This window comes from Lissotriton helveticus, chromosome 11 (genome assembly GCF_964261635.1).
Source record: "Lissotriton helveticus chromosome 11, aLisHel1.1, whole genome shotgun sequence".
Classification (NCBI taxonomy): Eukaryota; Metazoa; Chordata; class Amphibia; order Caudata; family Salamandridae; genus Lissotriton; species Lissotriton helveticus.
The window spans coordinates 545,000,847-545,020,864 of record NC_136072.1 but is presented as its reverse complement, the minus strand read 5'-3'; the positions used below and the strand labels follow the sequence as shown (position 1 = coordinate 545,020,864).

Sequence of the window (20,018 nt, the reverse complement as noted above, 5' to 3'; positions counted from 1 at the left end):
GAGACCCTACGGGTATGTAGCGCGCTTTATAAGTGTCACTGATTGATTGATTGATTGATTGATACCACCCTTTGTGACTTTCATTCTTTCCCAACCAGATACTGTGCTCTCTTCTTCCCAGCACTACTCAGACTGGTTCTGAGAGAGCCCAGCCAGAGCAGCCTGAAATTCCTTTATGATGCAGTATCAGTGGGTAACAAGTTCGGTTAACCACAGCTGCTATGTCGTATCAGTGAATTACTGGATTTGGAATCTAGTTATTCACCCTAATGGCTCTGTCTGAGAGACATTCATAAACTATTAATATTAAAAATCTTTATTAAGCACAAGCCATAGAAGTACATACAAAATCATATTATTATTGTTAAAATCATGGGGTGCAGTGCACAGATAGGTAAGATAAAAAAAATTATTACAACAATAGCAGCAAATTTACTTACAGGGTGTAAGCAAAATCAAGCAACAATAAAAACAGGATCACTAAACCGCATATTTTTGGACCTTAGTACCCACATATATAACAGAAATCGTGAGACCGCAAACAATATACATTCGCTTCTCAGTATCCTAATCGCTACTCTATAATCTTGGATACCCAGAAGCCGACAAACTGGAAGAATACATTTTTTCGGATGTCCTGTATACAATGGACAGAAAAGCAAAACATGTTTGCTTGTCTCATTGATTAAAGCACAGAAGGAGCAGGGCCCTTCCAGATCCCTTGATACACACTGCAATTTGGAAGGAACATAGAGGGAGAGTCCCATAACAGAATTTCAAGTACACTGACTTAGCTAACGGGGGCTCAACCTCATCAAGGAAGGGTTCTAGTTTAAAATCTGCTTTTAAATAAAAAGAAATGTAGAAGCTAGGGAGCCTATTCCCACTTGTTCAAAATATGTGGATAGCTTATGCTGCCAATACAAATTCTTTAAGGCAGCGTTGGTTACACCACTAAAGTCTGTAGGGGTAGTCCAAAGACTCTCACAGTCTAGCTGTATAAACGGTTGTTTGATATACCTAACCCATGGTATTTTTAAGGCACAAGGTGACCTAAGGACATCCTCTAGACCCTGCCGATAGAGGAGAAGCTTGGGGGTCACCCAGAATGTATGCCAGTACAAAAGTGGTCTAAGACCTATCTTTGCACAGAGTGCTCTCTGTCCCAGGTCTAAACGTAGGAGAATAAGCGGGTGCTAATAGGAAGATTTGTCAATGAACACATAAAACGCTTTTCGATTTTCTCCAACGAGCTGCAATCTTTGTGGCCCCAAAGTTCTGCACCATACAATGCAGCCCCCACAGCTTGCATATTATAAATTTGATGAGGCGGGAAAATAGAGCAAAATTGGGACCCTCTTAGGAACCTCAAAATTGCACCAGACTACTGTTCAAGCTTCAGCCTGCATTTTACAATGTGTGGATCCCAGTCGTAATCGTTCGGTAAGTGTGACCCCTAGGTAGTCAAAGAATGGAACTCGCTCCAACTGTACGCCATGGAGTTCAGGGTTGGCCCTAGATGTGGAAGGAGGATTGAGAACCATATACTTGCTGGTGTTAACCTCCAAGCCCCACTGCCTGCAGAAGCTAACAAACTGGACCAAGAGCTTTTGGAACCTCATTGGTGATCTAGAAATTAGAAGGGTATCGTACGCAAAAGTAGGGCTGGAATCCTAAAATCAGCAAGGCTCGGTGCATCCTTCTCACAGTCAGCCAAATACACCACCAGACCATTAATAAATATCAAAAATAAGGTTGGGGCGAGAACTCACCCCTGTCGAACTCCCCGATTAACAGGGATAGCATTCGTAAGTTCACCCAGAGTCCCACAACGTACCCCCTTAAAGTTGTCAGAGAGTAACCTAACCAAGACCTTCAAGAGATACTTGGGGATGCCCATTTCTTCCAAAACCTTCCAGAGGACATCCCTAGAAACAAGGTCGAAGGCTTTCCGAAGGTCAACAAACGTCACATAGCAACGACAGCCTCTGAGTAGCACATACTTCCAATGCAATAGCTAGAGTTGGAACACTTGGTCAATGGTGCCGACACCCTCTCTGAAACCAGCTTGTAGTGGTGTCAGTATAGTGGCATCCGTAAGCCACGCATGCAACCAAGTCAGGATAACCCTTCTAAAGCTTTTATATGTACTATTGATAGGGCTTATGGGCCTGGAATTAGAAGGGAGGGACCTGGAAACTTTATTAAATATCGGAATTATCTCAGCCTCCAACTAGGTGGGTGGCATTGGTGCGCCTTTCAAAACAGCATTAACATAATATGGCCAAGTACGGACACTAAATGCCCTTTTCAGCCCTAAATACATCCTCTGGAACATTGTCCAAGCCTGGAGCTTTGTTTGGGATGATCTAGGGCAGTCCTAACCTCAGAATAAGTTATAGGATTGCTGTCATAATCAGAGAGGTCTAGTGGAGGATAAACTGGCTCAGCACCCACTGGGCCACAGCCATATATGATGTTCTCAGCAAAATCTGAGGCGAAGAGTAGAGCTCAAACAAAATGGGCAACCCAATCTGCTGCTGCAATATTATTTCCCAGAGGGGAAAAATTATGTACACCACTTTTAGCTAAGATATGCCAAAAGGAACGATGGTCTCTTTCCTTAAAGGCATGAAGCATGGAGGCCCAACTATCAAGGACCCAATCTTTCTTAGCACATGCTACAATGACCTTGTAAGCTTGCCTGGCTTCTGATATTGATGCCCTATCCTGGCCCTGAATGGCTTTAGATAGAAAACGTCTGGATGACCTACATGACTCACTATACCATGATTTTGCAGACTTTTTCTTCTTATCCAATTTCAACTCCACAAAAAAACCCTCAGTGATGTGAACATAGCATTGTGAACAGTACAAATAGACTCTGCTATGGACTCATCACCCTGGGATTTGGCCAAAGATTGCACAACCTCAAACCCTGCTGCCACTATGCCATAAACCTCTTTGATTACAACAGGGGAACACATAACTGAGCTCCATTTAATTCCGAGCCTATGTTGCACAGTTATCCTATGCCCTGGGCAACCCCCCAACTTTTTGCTGACTGGTACTGGTGGTAACTGGCTCTGACTGACCCTGGTGTCTGCCTAACCAGGCCCTGGGCCAGTGGTATGCTGAAGACACACGTAGAATACAGTGAAATCCTCTACATACACTAGGGTACACTATGGGTTAGGGTACTCCTGAAATTGGCATGACCTTCCCTATAAGGGACATATAGGGCAGGGGGGTTGAAATTACCTTTAAATCCCTAGTATAGAATAAGGCAGGGCAGTTTAGAGGCCAGCAGTCCTGTGTTGCTGGACTGTTTTTAAAATGCAAATTGTGCTCAAACTCGACTTTTGTGTTTGGGGCACTTAAAAATGATAAACTACAATGTTTGGGCATGGTAAGTACCCCCATGGCCTCCCCAAGGAGTTTAAGGGGTGGGTGGGGTGTCAGGTACTTATAAGGAGAATCCTTATCAAAAAGGTTTTTATATGCCCTGGAGTTAATGAAATTGCACATTTCAATCCCCACATTGTTTTGTTGTAAAGTGCTTCCCAAAATCGACTTTTGTGCTAGAAGCACTGTGAAATGAGGATCTGCAATATTTTGATATATTCAGAACGCCTAAAGTCTTTCCTAGGTGTTCCAGGGGTAGGAGTCCTGTAGGTATAAGAAGGGTCCTTATAAAACCTGTTTTATATGCCCTGGTATTGGAGAAATTGCCAAGTTCATTTTTCCATTGCCGATCCCCACCCCATAGGTTAACCCTGGAAGAGGTTGTTAGTTAATAACTGGAGAAAGAAAAGCCCTACAACTAGGATTAAAGGGCTCAGAAGAATGGTAATGGTAAATCGAACAATATGGTATTGTTGAATTTATTCTACAATGTATAGACAAGAAGTTATAAGACTTTTTTTGGCTGTCAGACAAAATTCAACCCTGTGGTGCTCTGCCCTAATTGGTCAGAGATTAGTGGGTGAGCCTGGCTGCTTTGAAGAGGTCATAAATGACTCCTGGTGTTAGGAAGCCTCTAGGGAGGAGAGGTTGCTGGGCATAGGAATGCCAGAGCCAGGGGGAGGGGTAGTAAATAATGCTCTTCAAGGGAAGTGGGGGACAAGCTAAAGCCATCAGTTTAATTTACAACTCTCCTCTTTTTACCAAGGCAGATGCTAAACTTAAGAAAGGAATGAGCAGATGCAAGGGGAGAGCCTGTGGACATTAGCCCTCCTAGTGGTGTGTTTAGCCAGCTCCTTCCCCCTGCTACAAATTCTAACATATTGAATTCTGGAAGAATAGTGGTTTCTGGGTTAGCATTCTGACACACTGTGGAGGAAGTGGTCATGCTCTGGGGTGTTGCCCTGCACCTCATTGGACAGGAGTGCCCTCCTGCTTGACCCCAGAGAGCACCAAATAAGTATCTGAGAGGGGCAGTGCCTCTCAAATCTTCTTTTGAAACCTAAGAGAATCAGAAGGGCCCACGCTGAAGAGTTTGATGTGCAATCACCAAGCCCTGCACTCTGAAGATTGCGCCTTTTGCACTATCTGAAACTAGCCCTGTGGATCAAATCTGCTTCAAAAGGACTAAAGAGTGGACTCCCTGCAGGCTACAGGTTAACAGAGCTCACCTGGACCATCACCACAAAGAATCCTCAGCCTAGTGTTCTACCAGTGGTTTTGTAAGGGTTTTGTCCAAGTGGGCTGTAGGAACTAAAGTCCCCAACTTTCAATGACCCTCTTGGAGATTCCAGACGCTTGGATGGTGTGTTGGACACTTTGGATTCGCAAGAGGAACTAGAGGAAGGAGTTCCTAACAGGATCAAGCCTCCTGGACAAGCTGCACAAGTCTGGTGAGAAACCCTCCAGAACAAAAGCTAAATGTGAATGTGTCCCTGTCAATGGCAACCAAATGTCCAAAAGTGGCACTACTGCTTTCTAAGCACTAGAAAGTGACTAATCTTTAAAATGCATATCTCTGGTGCCCTACAGTGGATTTTTTTTCGATTTGGTGTTATTTAAAATATACAAATATTTCCTATTTCTATAAATTGGTGTTGGATTTTTATTGTGTGTTATGTCTTAATTATTTACTGGATTGGTGTTTTTAAATGCTTTACATACCTGTCTTTAAAGTTAAGCCTGCCTGCATGCAGCCAAGCTAACAAGGGTTGAGCATGGGAATAATTTTCTAAGACCTATTCTGAGCTCTATATCATGTCAGTGGTATTATAGCCAGTGGTAAATGCAAATCTGCCATTGCTAATAATCCACTTTCCAACAGCCTATTATTAGAAAGATTTAGCAGCCTATCAAACAAGCATTTACAATGCAATGGTCTCTGCATTATTAAAGGTAGAGCTATTGGCATTGCTCATGACTTTTTTTTTAATCATAAATAAATGGCATTGTCATTTACATTGCCAATAGCTTAATCGTTAAATAAATGGCATAAATGGCAAAATGAAATAGAACTTAGAATGAGAATGGGTCTCATGGGCAAGAGATACGATTTAAAAACAAGGTATGTGATTTGGATGCATGCACAGATATTGTACATTGATTGCAGTGGTCTGATTTTGACATGACATTACAGGTAGGCTCTGTGGAGAGCTAGACTCCAGTTCCCTATTGAATGCTTGTGATTTGTAGTATATTACATACTATCACTGATACTCAGAATTGTTGTGATAAAACGGTTTGCATGCAGCTTGTAAGACCCATTCCATGCATAGGAACCCTAGAGGCTTATCTTGCAGTTTCTCATGGGAAAATAAGGTTTTGCAAGGGTATTTTATAGAAATCAACAATCTCTGTCTTTAGTATTTCTAGAAGTGTTTCTGTGCATATGTTTTAGTCTTTTTATAAGACTTTCATTCTTTGAACAGCATACCATTTTTCTACACTTGTTGAGCCCAGATGGATTCTCGGCTATTTCTTTAGAAATGTACCCAACTTCTTCTTGATCATTTTGACAATTTGACTAACCCTCTTCTGATTTAAGGAATATGGTTTCAACTGTTTATTTTTTGAGCGCTAGAGAATGATTAACATTCTGTATAAATGATAAGCATGCAGGCTTAAAGTGTTTTGAAAAATATTCACTTGGGTCAGGAGAGCAGTTACCTAAAGAGAGTACATCAGCTCCTTGACATAACTCTGATCGCAATACTGTTATTAGATTTTGAATTCGCAGGAGGAGCATGGCTGAAAATACAGCATTATTGGCAGTCCAAGTAGGTGTAGCTGGCTAAGGGAATTTTAATGCTCCTACAAGACGTCTCTGTAACTCGGATTCACACCCTCTATCAGCATGCACCCAACTTCACCCTGCAACCTGATGAATCTGCAAATCAAGGACTTTAGTGCAGAAAGGTCCCATGAGAGATGCCATCCCCATCGAAAATAAAATTAGGGAGGGGGCTGCTTGAGCCACATTTGAATCAATCATATCATTTATAAAGCACAACAGCGAATAGCTACTCCGAACAGAGTCCCAGCGCTAGGAAAGGCTGCCTAATATACCAACTACAGGATGAATGGCCCTTAAAAATCCAATTTAAAGAGACAGGTTTTAATGATTTTCCTAAATAATGTCTCATAGCAAATCTCACGGACATGGTGCGGGGGCTGATTCCGGACACAAGTTGCCAAATAGGTGAAAGACCGCCCCATTCCTTACGGAACAAGCAGCAGGTGTTTGATGAACGGGAGATCTACTAGGGTGGTGATGCTGCAGTCTTGCTGTAGTCCTTGGATTTTCGGTGCCATTCGAATGCAGAGTGCAGTGATGTAACACTGATGGCAGCAGCCCCCTCTGAACGTTGTCCCAGCACCTCTGCACCCCTCTCTGCTTCCTCACCACTGCTCTCGCCTCAGCCAAAGTCTCTGTTTATCTCTCTTTGGCACCTCTGTTTGTTTCTCTGCATTTTTTTTCTCTATTTTCCGCTGCACATTCTTATTTTTTTAGCTTCAATCTCTGTGCTGCTGCTCCACTCTCCGGTCCTCATTGTTCTCCCATTCATTCCAAAATTCTTACGTGGCATCTTCCCAGAACCCCCAGACAACCACTGTATGCCCTCACACTTTATATATATTTATTTATTTCCAAGTTTTATGATGATTGTATTTCCTCCCCTGTTGCTGTTAGTAAACCTCGCTACTACCCCAATTCCGAGGACCATACTTTGTAAGTGTCCCTAATGAACTAGCAGCAAATATTGACTAAATCTGACCCGGGTGCCTCCTCCCTGCTCCAGGGCCTCCTCGCCGTCTGTCCTTCCATCCTATCTCACTCCGTATGGCCTTGAATGAGCTACAGTTACCTGAGGACTGAAGACCTCTCTGGACAGCTGTCAGTGCAGGGGCCAGGGGCCGCTACACGGATTTCAATGCACAGAAATGCTTCAATTACTTACCGGTAATTGCATTACTCTGAGTCCTACTCCCTCGCTTCCCTTACTTACAAAATTGAGGCATCCCTGCCTCACCAGACACCCGTACCCACGTGATTTGTCATGTGGGGACTATATATAGCCCCCAGCCCCCTCATACCTCCTGTAATACCACATAGATCGAAACCATACCAAAAGGTTGGCCTAGACCATCAGGGAGGGAGGGAGGGATGTAAGTAAGGGAAGCGAGGGAGTAGGACTCAGAGTAATGCAATTACCGGCAAGTAATTGAAGCATTACCTCATCGTCCCTCCCTCGCTTCCCTTCCTTACAAAATTGAGATGTACAAAGCCAAACAGGACAACCAAAGAAGGTATGCAAAAACAGGTTTATTAAAAAACACAGAAGACCAGGGAAAAACCACTATTCAGGAACCATAGTGGAAAGAACCCTGTGTCCAAAGACATCAGCACAAGCAACCTCCTGTCCAATCCTGTAGTGAGAGGCAAATGTCAGCGGGGAAGCCCAGGTGGCAGCCCGGCAGATCTCCGAAATGGAAGCCCCTTGGACCTCCGCACAGGAAGCAGCCATGGAGCGAGTGGAACAACCCCGAACCCCCAAAGGAGAAAGGTGACCCCCCTCTTTGTAAGCCAAAGAAATCAGTGAACGAACCCAATGACTCAAGGAAGGAGTAGAAGGACGCAAACCCCGATTCACAGGACCAAAATTAACAAAAAGGGAATCCGAGAGACGGAAAGGAGCGACCCGCTCCAAATAGACCAGGAGAGCCCTCCTAACATCCAAAGAGTGAAGCCGGACCTCAGACTCCGAGGACGGAGAATCAAAAAAGGAAGGAAGAACCAACTCCTGATCCCTGTGGAACTGAGAATCCACCTTAGGACGAAAGGAAAGAATCGGCCGCAACACGATTCTGTCATAAAAAATCCGACAAAAAGGGTGCTTGGAAGAAAGAGCACCCAGTTCACCCAGGCGGCGAGCAGAGGAAATGGCCACCAGAAAGAAGGTTTTGAAGGACAAGAGGCGCAGATCCACCGAAAGCAAAGGCTCAAAGGGAGAAGACATCAAGGCGTCCAAGACCAGAGAAGGATCCCAGGTCGGAAAATGCCGCCGAGGGGCAGGAAGAACATTACACAAACCCTTAAAAAGGCGACTGACCAACCCCTCAGAATCAGAGAGATTGCCCCAAGAGCTCCGAAACGCCTTAATCGCCGCCCATTGTAAACGAAGGGAAGACACTTTCAAGCCCAAGGCAGCACCCTCCTGAAGAAACAGCATCACCTCAAACAAAGAAGAGGTAGCAGGGTCCAAATCCCGGACAAGACACCACCGACTGAAAGAACGCCAGTGATGCAAATAGGACTTGTTGGTCGAAGCGCGCCTAGCCGCCTGCAGAGTAGAGGTCAAACCAGCCGGAACCCCTTGACGCAGAAGACCTAAGCGTTCAACCTCCAAGCCGCCAAGCGCATCCGGCCCAGAACATCTCGTTGCAACGCCGGGAAGACCAAAGGGGGAGGGGACAGAGGCAGCAACCACGCCATCTCCGACCTCATCTCCACCAGGAGAGGAAACCAGGAGGCATGAGGCCACGCCGGAGCCACCAGAATCACAGAAGCCCCCGAGGACCGGACCCGGAGAAGGAAGCGGAGAAGAAGGGGGAAAGGAGGAAACGCATACAGAAGCCCGTGGGGCCAAGGGCAGGAGAGAGCATCCACCGCCCAGGCCGACCCCTCCCGACAGCGGGAGACAAACCGGGACACCAAGGCATTTCCCACATCCGCAAAGAGGTCCACCACCGGAACACCCCAAGGCATCGTCAGAGCCACAAACAACTCCTGATGAAGGGAGAAATTCACAGAAGACGGAATGGCCCTGCTGAGGGCATCCGCCCGGGAATTGGACACCCCCTGAATATGGATCGCCGAGAGCGCCAACAGATGAGATTCCGCCCAAACAAACAACCGCCTCGCCACCAGGGCTAGAGAAGAGGACCTCGTCCCCCCCTGCCTGTTGACGTAAGCCATGGCAGTGATGTTGTCCGTCCTGATCAGGACCACGGAACCCCGCAGAAACCGGGAGAAGGCCAACAGAGCTAAACGGACCGCCTCCAACTCCCTCCAGTTCGACGACATCCCGCTCTGAGCGGGAGACCAGAAGCCCCTGGACTGATGAACCCCCAGCCAGGCCCCCCATCCCGAGAGGCTGGCATCGGTGGTCACCACAACCGGAGCCGGAGGAGAGAGAGAGACACCCTTCAGCAAATGATCCCGAACCAGCCACCAACCCAGAGACGACCTGATCTGAGGGGAAACAGGGATTGGAGAAGAGAGGGGAAGGCAATGGGGAGACCAATGCTCCAGAACATGAGCCATCAGAGCGTGCAAATGGAATCTGGCCCAAGGAACCAGAAAAACTGTGGCCGCCATATCCCCCTGGACCTGCAGCCAACGTGCTGCCACCTGCACCGGACCGGACAGAAGAGACAGGATGTGAGCTTGAATCTTGACCACCCGAGCCTCGGGCAGAGTGACCACCCCCAAATCGGTCCGAAACCTGGCCCCAATGAAGAGACGATCCTGGGATGGAACAAGGAACGACTTGCCCAGATTGACAAGAAAGCTGTGTTCCCTCAAAACGGCCAGCACCACGTCTGTGTGATCGAGAGACAACTGGAAAGAGGGAGCATGAACCAACCAGTCGTCTAGATATGGATGTAGAAATATCCCCCGACAGTGGACCAGGGCCACCAAAGGGGCCAAGAGCTTGGTGAAGACCCGAGGGGCGGACTTCAGCCCGAATGGCAAAACCGCAAACTGGAAGTGGAAGCTGCCAATCGCAAAACGAAGGAACTGCTGATGAGTCCGAGCCACAGGAACGTGAAGGTAAGCGTCCTGCAAATCGATAGACGTCATGAAGTCCCGGACCCCCACCAACGGGATGATGGACTGCAAAGTCACCATTTTGAAGTGGACGGTCCGAACCCAACCATTCACCCTCTTCAGGTCCAGAACTGGCCGGAATCCCCCTGACACCTTCTGGACCAGAAACAAAATGGAATAACATCCCAGACCTCACTGTGTCAGTGGGACCGGAACGATCGCCTTCTTTGACAGAAGATCCCGAACCCCATCCAGCAGAGCCTCCCTCTTGGTCGGAGACTTGGGGATAGGAGTAAGGATGGTGCCCCAGCCGGGTGGAACGGCGACAAAGTCTATAAGATAGCCTCTCCTGATAATAGTCAACGCCCAGAGATCCCTCACATCCAGCCGCCAAGCGTCCAGGAAAGACATCAGCCTCCCGCCCACAGGACAGGCGGCCGAAACACAGTCGACGTCAGGACTTCCTCTTGAAGGTATCCGCCGGAAGCTTGGGACCAGGCAAGGCCGAAGATTTCCCGGGTCTGAAGCGGCGCTGACGAGAAGAAAAGTTCTTGGAGGACTGGCGGGAAGACTGAAAGGACGCAGAGGAGGAAGGAGCCGGATTCCAAAAACGGCGAGAACAAGAGGCAGACGCCTTGCCCTTGTAAGGCAGAGCATGTTTACGGTCCTTGAAGGCCTTAGTGATCATACTATCCAGCTGGTCACCAAAGAGCATCTTGCCATCAAAGGGGATCTTAAGGAGTGAGGACTTCTCCGAAGAATCAGCCTTCCAGTCACGCATCCACAAGTTCCGACGAGCCAAAACCAAGGAGCCAGAGGTCATGGCCGCAGACCGAAGCACATCCGAAGAGACGTCAGCCAAGAGCTTAGCCTGTTGCTCCATGTGAACAAGCAAGCCAGAGCAGTCTGTCTCCTCCTGAATAGCCGTGGCCAGTTTGCCAAAGTCAGACACCAAGGACTGTGCCGCATATGCCGAGTAGACGCCAGCACGTAAAGACAAATTCCCCGCGGAAAAGGCTTTCTTCAGAGCACCATCCACCTTCTTATCAGTAGCATCCGAAGGTGAACAATCTTCAGGATTGAGAGAAGTGCGACCAATAAGAGTGGCCAACATGGCATCTACCTTCACAGAGTGAGGAAGAGAGACCTCCCCATCCTCCAGGGAATAAAGGTTCTGCAAAAAGCGAGGAACAGAGGCGCGCTCAAGGCCCCGCCATTCCCCCAAAATCAAGTCTTTGATGCGGCCATGAAAGGGCATGGAGAGCGCAGGTGGCTTAACATATTGGGGAAAAATGTCCTCAGACCCCACGGGAGCAGCAAAAGGAGAAAATCCCAAGTTCACCCTGATGTGTTGGAGAATAGCAGGCACCTCTTCCCTACGCACAAACTTCCCCGAAGACGCAGAAGGCATGGCAGAGTCCGAAGAAGAAGAGGAGTCATCAGAGGGAGAGTCCACCGGACCCCCCGCAGCACGAGAAGACCTGCGCCTCGTCGTAGCACCCCTCGCCTCCAGGGCACGAGACACAGCAGCCTCAATCATGGACTGCACCTCAGAAGCAGACAGGAGGGCAGAAGAATCCACCGGACCCTGGGACCTGGTCCGACGAGCCGGGACAGGCACCTCACCATCATCATCATCAGTGGAAGACAAAACTCTCAAGCGCTTTAAAGTCCGCTTAGCCATAGTGCAACTGACAGGGTAGAACAGCCGAGGCCAGCACTTAAATAACGTGTAGCACAGCCCCAGCCGGGAGACAACCAATAGAATCAAAAATCCACGAGGCAACCAATGAAGAAGCCTGTAAAAAACAGAAATCCAATCACAAAAACAGAAAAACGAATAAAAATCGACCTCAAACGAGGCCCCTACCGTAAAGGAGCATCGGAAACAGTCAGCCGAGAAGCCACAGCACATCCGCCAGCCGCCGATTCCCATTCCGGTCCCCCGAACCGGAACTACAGCCCCAGCCACTCAGGGCCGGTGACTCCGTCACCCGGAACCCGACCGCCCAGCCGCCGAGAAGTGCACCGCAACTCCAGAAATGCGGTGGGGAAGGCTCGCGCACACCAGGCCGGCGTCGCCAGACCCAGCAGGCAACAGCAAGTGAGGGAGAAGCCCTCTAATCCGAAGAAAATGACCGCAGCTCCGCAGAAAGGCCAGCGCGTGGGACGCGCGTCTCACAATGGTGAGACAAAAAAGAACAGGAGGTATGAGGGGGCTGGGGGCTATATATAGTCCCCACGTGACAAATCACGTGGGTACCGGTGTCTGGTGAGGCAGGGATGCCTCAATTTTGTAAGGAAGGGAAGCGAGGGAGGGACGATGAGGTAATGCCGCGACTGGTCTGCCTGCTGGGGAACTGCTTGGATAAGAGTGTTTTTGAGGCTGGGGATATTACCGAGACCTAAAAAGGATGCGATGGAAATGTAGCACTGCGGAGAACGCGGCTTTCATTACTATTCATGGGCCGGTTAAGTAAATAATTTACAAAATAAAGGAAGGCGAGGCAGGGAAGACCACACAGACGCGCGTCTCCCGGTAAAGGACGGTAAGGGTTATGTTAAATACGGCCAATAAATTGCGATGGGTCAGATGCCCTTTGCGATATGGCGCTTCCTTCATCTGTTTCTCTATAGACAGTGCCAGGTGTGACCTGCCTGTGGGCGACGGATGTGTCTCATTTCCTCCAATATGCATCTGCGTATTTAGTTTTTTTTTTTTTAGATCGTGTCAAATTATAAATTCAATCATCTTTCAGCATTTTTCGCAATGGTGTTTCGTTTACCGCGGAACGGTCCATTTCTACTAAAATTGTACCGTACATGTGCTTTTAAATTAAACTCTTAAGTTCTTCTTGCGTGCACATTGGTTATATTTTATAGTTTCATTTATATAGCGCTTCGTAGCCCTGATGAGGTGATGCACTTACGTTCTCATTAAAGTATAGCAAGGATACAAGCACCGATGGCATACATATATATCCTAATACCCATACAAACATACACACACACACACATACATATATATATATATATATATATATATATATATATATTTTTTTTTTTTTAATTCTCTCTATTGAGTGATGCTTTGCGCGAAATGGAGTGAGGGGTCGAGGGTGGGCTCTGATTCGTTTTTGGATGCCGAACAATAACTTTTTCAGAGTTTTGCCAATACTGTAGTTGTTTTAAGATAGCGTTCCACGACGTCATTGTGAGGAACACTTCAGTGCTTGTTTATGTTGTAGCTTTGCTACACTCAGGAGTTTGGAAGCTACCAGTTTGTCGCCGCAATTAATTGAGAGTTTTGGTTAAAAATACTTTTGCTGGAGCCCAATATTCTTGGACACCTCGTTGGCCTCGCATGTGCTGTCTGTGCGCAGAGCCAATTCAGCTCTTACTCACACTGAAGTCGATACAATGATCCCTAAAGAGGTCGCTTAATAATGCATCCTCATGTTAAAGCTGCGAGGAAAGGCTCCCTGGAAGGAAGCACATGAATCTAATAGGCAGTGACGGGGGACGCCCTACAGCACAGGTTCCTAATTCGAAAAAAAACACGTGGTGAAAAAGTGCGTTGAGAGTTTTCCGCAGGGATGTCTGGAAAATTAAAACTTTTTGATGATGTCCCCGACGTTTTGCAATCCGTGCGATGGCTCTCGTGCGCGATCCTACAATGTTTGAAACTTACACTAGGTCCCTAGGAGGACTTATTTCACATTGTGTAAACTCCAAACATCTGTGGTGAACACGCGAAGAAAATACTTTCAAACTGAAATTGCCAACAATATTGGAAACTGAATTACCTTTACCATCAATTATTAATTATAATTCAAACTGTCAATTGGCCGCCAGCTTCACGGACGTAAAGCCAGCCAGCGATGCACAAATGTAGACATTAGTTATGGCCACAGGCGCCCTGGAGTAACCACATTAATGGGGCACGGCCTTCTATTGAGTGTGAATAGTGTCCCCTCAATCCCCGATGTCTCATAGGTATTCATTAAAATAGAGCTAACTGGGGACCCCTTGAAGGAGCGGGGATGGTGTACTTCCATCTGCAGACCGGGAACTATGGTGGGCCTTTGCGCGGGGAAGATCGCCATCTAGCGTCTAGAGAGGAGAAGTCCACAGGCTTTCAACCAAATAAAGTTTGTAGAGATGCTGGTTAAAGAAAGAATCCCTACAGAGCGTCGCTTCGAAATGAAATGATGCTCTGCGCTGTAAACAAAACATCTTGTCGGCGAGTGAGTATACGTGCGCCAATGTAGGTGACTTGTATTCTCAACTCTACTATTTTCTGATGGGAGGTTTCTAAGGGGGATTCTAAGGTAACTAGCACAAAACTATCGGTTGAACGCCAGAATTACTGTACCATCTGATTAGAAGAGGCTTTTTACCATCAATGTGTTGGCGATAACGCTACACAAATAGATGTTGACTATCTTACTAAAACATTTCACTGTTTACGTCACCATAATCCTAAAAAAAATGGCTTAAAGAAAAGCGCCGCCGTTTTCCGATTCGGGGGCGTGTTTTTTTGCGCTCTGAGTGACAGATGACGTCACAGGGCTAAAGAACGCAAAAAATCACGCCCCCAAATCCGAAAAAGACGGAGCTTCCTTGGAGGGACGGCTCTCTCCTCCAATGGCAGCCTCCCTTTAGGAAGCCAGCCAATGGAGGAGAGACAAAAAGAGAGGCGGGCTAAAGCAGCCACTCTAAGAAACATTAATTCTCGGACTTCCGGTCTGCCTTCGGCAGACCGGATATTACCGAGACCTAAAAAGGTTCCGTGCAGGTACTTACTAGGGCAATCTCTAATGGGCTCAATGTCAAGTCTAAGGCATTGTGGTCACTATCCTGCCGAAAGACAATACTCATGTCAACCAATTTAGGCCAGAGTCTGAGGTCCAGGAGTATGTATCTATTAAACTGGTGTGGTTTGGGCGATTAAATGTATGCATCCCTTCCTTTGTCGGAGGGGGCTCTCCCATTGCAATACATATAGAATTATAGATGGTTAACTGTGAATTTGTGGGATGTTTGTCTTTGAGGGGTTCTGAGTGACATCAAATACACAACTACAATAAAGCTCACGTTGTCTATGATGTCACTGTGAACCCCGAGGTGTATAACATTCTGGAAATTCAGTTACCAATCTATAACTTTATGTTATATATGAATCCCAAAGACACCTGCCACTACTTATAACTGCTAGTCTGAGGCAAAGGAGTATGTGGCCTGTCCTGTCTGTCCCAAATATGAGAAGCAAATACCTTAACTGCCAATATTCTTAACCACAGCCTACCATCATCAATGCCTTCCTTCCCCCTCCTGCAGCTGTGCTTTCTGCATTCATTCAAAGCAGACAAGCAGAGCTGCGCTGACCTGCTCTTGGAGAGCCCTGTCAGCATGTCCTGGAAGGCCTTTATGATGTAGCAACAGTGGGTAACTAGTTGTGATTTTAACTGTTGCTACGTCAAAGCAGTGAGTTAGACATTTAAAAACTGAAGTAAACGATAGAGGTTCTCTTTGAAAGCCATACATACCAGTTTTATCGCTACTCAGCAAAGCAACCCAATACCCCAACACTCCTAGGAAATAGCAAAACCCAGAGTACTCACACTGATGTCTTTAACAAGCCAGTGTCTCCAGAAGCGCATGGTGGGCTCTGCACGATTCGGGGCATCCGGGTCCACCATTATTAGCACATACTTCTTGTCCTAGAAGGGAAGTTATAGGGTGAGTCTTGCACCTCTTCTTTAACCTAGTGTGACATTTTCAGTGCTCTTAAACTCTTAATCTTAGGCTAAGCACATATAACAAGGAGGCAAATCTTGGATGAACTCGACAACCAACAGCAACAACACAAAACTTAGGTCAAATATTCGAGGCATTCGAAGACTCTACAGTGACCGTCCACTGACAGTCAGACTAGCTCCCTTTTATCCACTCCTGGAAAGAACTAAAGACAGATATGCTTAGACAGTCTTCCCTGTATCCATTTGTCACTGGTACCCACATGCCTACTTGTAAGATGTCACATACCGAGCCAAAGCCATACAGTTATCAGCCACAAACTGTATATCCATGTTAGCATTCCACATGGACAAAATCACCGGGTTGTAGTCGTTGATGTACTTAGACTCTTCGTCAATTGCATTTATTGCTGTCTAGGAAAGAAGGATATACACTGTATAAATCAGCTACATTAAATAAAAATGTACCTCAGCACTAGTTAGAAGGACATGGTGCATGTGGTTATTCTCAATGTTGTACGAGACACATTATTTTGATTCCTGTTTACTGATCGCTGTGTCATCACCAAATTGTGATAGGTAGAGTCCTAATGCAGAAGGTATCACTAGCAGGTATTATGCTGATACATGATGCATAAACTATACTAGTGATGTTTTGAAATACGTCCTAAAGTGGTGGTGAAATGACAAGAAGCCTAATAAAGTTGTTATTCTAAATAAAATAATAAAGTAGAATAACGCACGCCTGTGATAACCTATCACACATGTTTAAAACGAGGATTCAGTTTCACACTCACAATTGATCATTATTCTGCATTTTACGCTACCACACATACGAGCTACTTTAGGCCTGATGCACTAATGGCCATTCCCACTTCAGGATGTGGTATGTGTAACCAACTAGTTTGTAAATGGGTGTGCAATTTGTAATGCAACACATAATAGATCGCATTGAGTATTGTCCGTTCGCAGAGGTACCTCTGCCTCCCACAGCGACTAGATGAAAATGCAGGGCTGAAGCCCAGCAAGGGACAGCAGAACTTGCATTTGAATTCCCAAAATGGATTTTTTTATTTATTTTAAACAAGTCACCCTTTGATTGACCCATGTCCATAAATGGGACAGATGCTGCTGTAAATAATGTTTCCCGTTTGGGATTACATTGGAGGGAGCAAATACTGGTCTTGAGGCCGCCTGCTACCACCCCCCCCCCCCAAGTCAACTGGAAAATTCCCGAAGGAGGAGAGGAGGAGTAGTCCCTGGGGGACAGGGCCCGATTTGCAGCAAAACAGTTAACACCACAAATCAGTTGTTTGTAAACGATCAGTGGCCTGCGACCTCACAAACCATAGATTTGTCATGCCCCTCCATTTGCGAGTGGGAACGGATAGCAAAATCAATTTTATTAGTTGGAAAGATTCGTAAAAGGGCTTTTCTGCATGGGTAAAAGGGTGTTTTACCAGCAAACCCAGTGATTTTGCATATTGTCGGACTTGCAACTTAAAATGGTTTCCGCATCAGGCCCCAAGCTGCAACTCAGTGGTGGCTCGCATGGATCAGTAGTGGGTGGGCGTGGGGGCAAAGGAAAAGAAATGTACACTTACCTTCTCGCCGCATTTCTCCTCCGTCGTCCCTCCGCTCCGGCTGTAACAGGAAACACCGAGGCTCCCCTAAACCCATCACAATGATTGGTCTGAGCGCCGAGGTTCGGCACTCAGATGGGTAAAGGGAGCCTGGGCATGTTCTCCACCCAGGTTGTAATGCAGCCTCGGAGAACAACATGCAAAGTGCGCATGACTGTTTGGCTGGCCCAAGACTAACTGCTACACATTAATGGGCACTTAAAGAGTGCCCACTACTCCATCACCTTCTCATTTGTCAGTAGCAAAAGAAACAAATGATGGACGGAATGCTGGACAATGCAAACATTCACCCCCAGTCACAAAGATCTGGGTTTAATCCATCATTCTTTTGCTCACCACACCACCCCAGTTTGGACCCAGCCAAATGCAAATCAGTCTTAGCTTGAATTCAGTGGTGTACTGAGCATGGGACCCACGTCTGGGCATACCTTTCCCACTTAGGCGGTTTCAGGGCATCACTCTTCCTTAGCCAGACTATCTTGAATTCAGTGGTGTACTGAGCACGGGACCCACGTCTGGGCATACCCTTCCCACTTAGGGCGACATATGCAAAAGGAACAATTGATGGACAGAATGCTGGACAATGCAAACATTCACCCCAGTCACAAAGATCTGGGTTTAATCCATCATTCTTTTGCTCACCACAACACCCCAGTTCGTACCCAGCCATAAGCAAATCAGTCTTAGCCCTGTTCCTTGTGGGAACAGCCCAGCCCGAACTGCCAAGCCAGGTCCTGGCTGGACCGAAAACAAGCATCCTGGGACCAGTTTGAAGGCATCACCTTCCTCAGCCAGGCTAACTTCAATCCAGAATGCTGGACAATCCAAATATTCACCCACAGTCACAAAGATCTGGGTTTAATCAATCATTATTTTCCTCACCACACCACCCCAGTTTGGATCCAGCCATTTGCAAATCAGTCTTGACCCTGTTCCTTGCCCACATTCCAGCCCAAACTGCCAGGGCATACCCTTCCCACTAAAGGCATTTTCCTGGTGGGCCCCTGGGGCTGGGGCCGGTTTTGGGCACTCTATTCGCACCCCAAAAAATACACCCTGACAGGTCCCACAAACCATTCGGTCCAACTTTGGCATGATACCACCAACTCTCTTGAGTAGGGACATAAACTGATGGCAGCAACCCCACTCTGGGAAGCTGAAATCCTTGGTAGCCTATGGAGATCTAAAGGTTTCGATAGATGGGACCTCATTGGCATTTCTCAGGTCAGAGAAATTTGGGGAGAGGGGGGAGTCAAGTCCTACAACACATTGCAGGTTGAATATGACCTGGCCAGCACTGAATATTTCCGATACGCTCAAATCGTACATTTGCTTCAATCACTCCTGCCCCGGGGGGCAGCCCCTTCGGAGGCCTTACCCTTGGAAGACAGAATCTTGGATGGCCACAAGCCAGAAAAACCAATTTCCCTAATATACAAAAAGCTGATTAACAACATGACAGATCCCCTCCAGGCAGTAAGGGAGAAATGAGTGGGGGACGGGATCGAGATAGACGACGAAGACTGGCGAGAGGCAGTGTCATCCCCTAAAGTGGTCGCCATACCGGCACGCCTTAGACTTGTACAACTAAAAATCCTTCATCGTATATACATCACTGGGCCGCGCCTGATCCCATGGGGCGAGCAGATAGCGGAGAGTGCAGGAAGTGGTGTGGGAACCTGGCATCCTATTTGCACATCATATGGGAATGTCACTATATCAGCTCCTTTTGGCAGGAGGTACACAAGACAATGTCTACAGCAATACACATCCGGTTGTTGCCAGAGGCAAGACGTTGCCTCCTTAACATATGGGAAACTACGGACCTGAACACTCACCAGACACAATGGGCCACCCTGGGGTTCATGATAGCAAAAAGAAACATTGCACGATTGTGGGGAGCTATTAAACCGCCTTCGCTAGATGCCTGGGAGAGGGACCTTGATTGAAAACGGTCTATGTTGCCAGGGGATGCCCCAAAAAATGGGCCTGTATCTGGAGCCATTGGAATAGCTACCGAGGAGAAATTTGTACGCCACCAAACTGTTCTGAAATGAATGTTCCCCTTGTGATGTTCCCCTCCTATGCCAAATTGTAATGTTCCTCATCTATATGCCTTTGCAACATGTCATTTGGTTGTGCCTTCTGCATTGATTATTTGTACCGATGTCTGTTTCAATAAAAAAAATCATAAAAATAAAAAAAATCATGCTACAACTGCAAAAACTAAAATCAGTGGGACCAATTTCCAAAGGTAAATGTATCCGTGAATGTAAGTTTAAAGAACGAAATTACCCCCTCAACTTAGCAATTGTAGATGTA

General features: G+C 46.8%; 1 protein-coding gene across 1 annotated transcript in view; it reads right to left on the bottom strand.

The window, feature by feature from the left end:
* The window catches only part of PEBP4 (phosphatidylethanolamine binding protein 4), a 2,262,838-nt gene that overhangs the window by 1,378,272 nt on the left and 864,548 nt on the right, over nucleotides 1-20,018 (bottom strand). Inside the window, exon 4 of the mRNA XM_078665387.1 lies at nucleotides 15,919-16,017. Within this exon, the coding sequence (XP_078521513.1) occupies nucleotides 15,919-16,017 (99 nt within the window). The remainder of the gene's footprint in view (nucleotides 1-15,918; nucleotides 16,018-20,018) is intronic.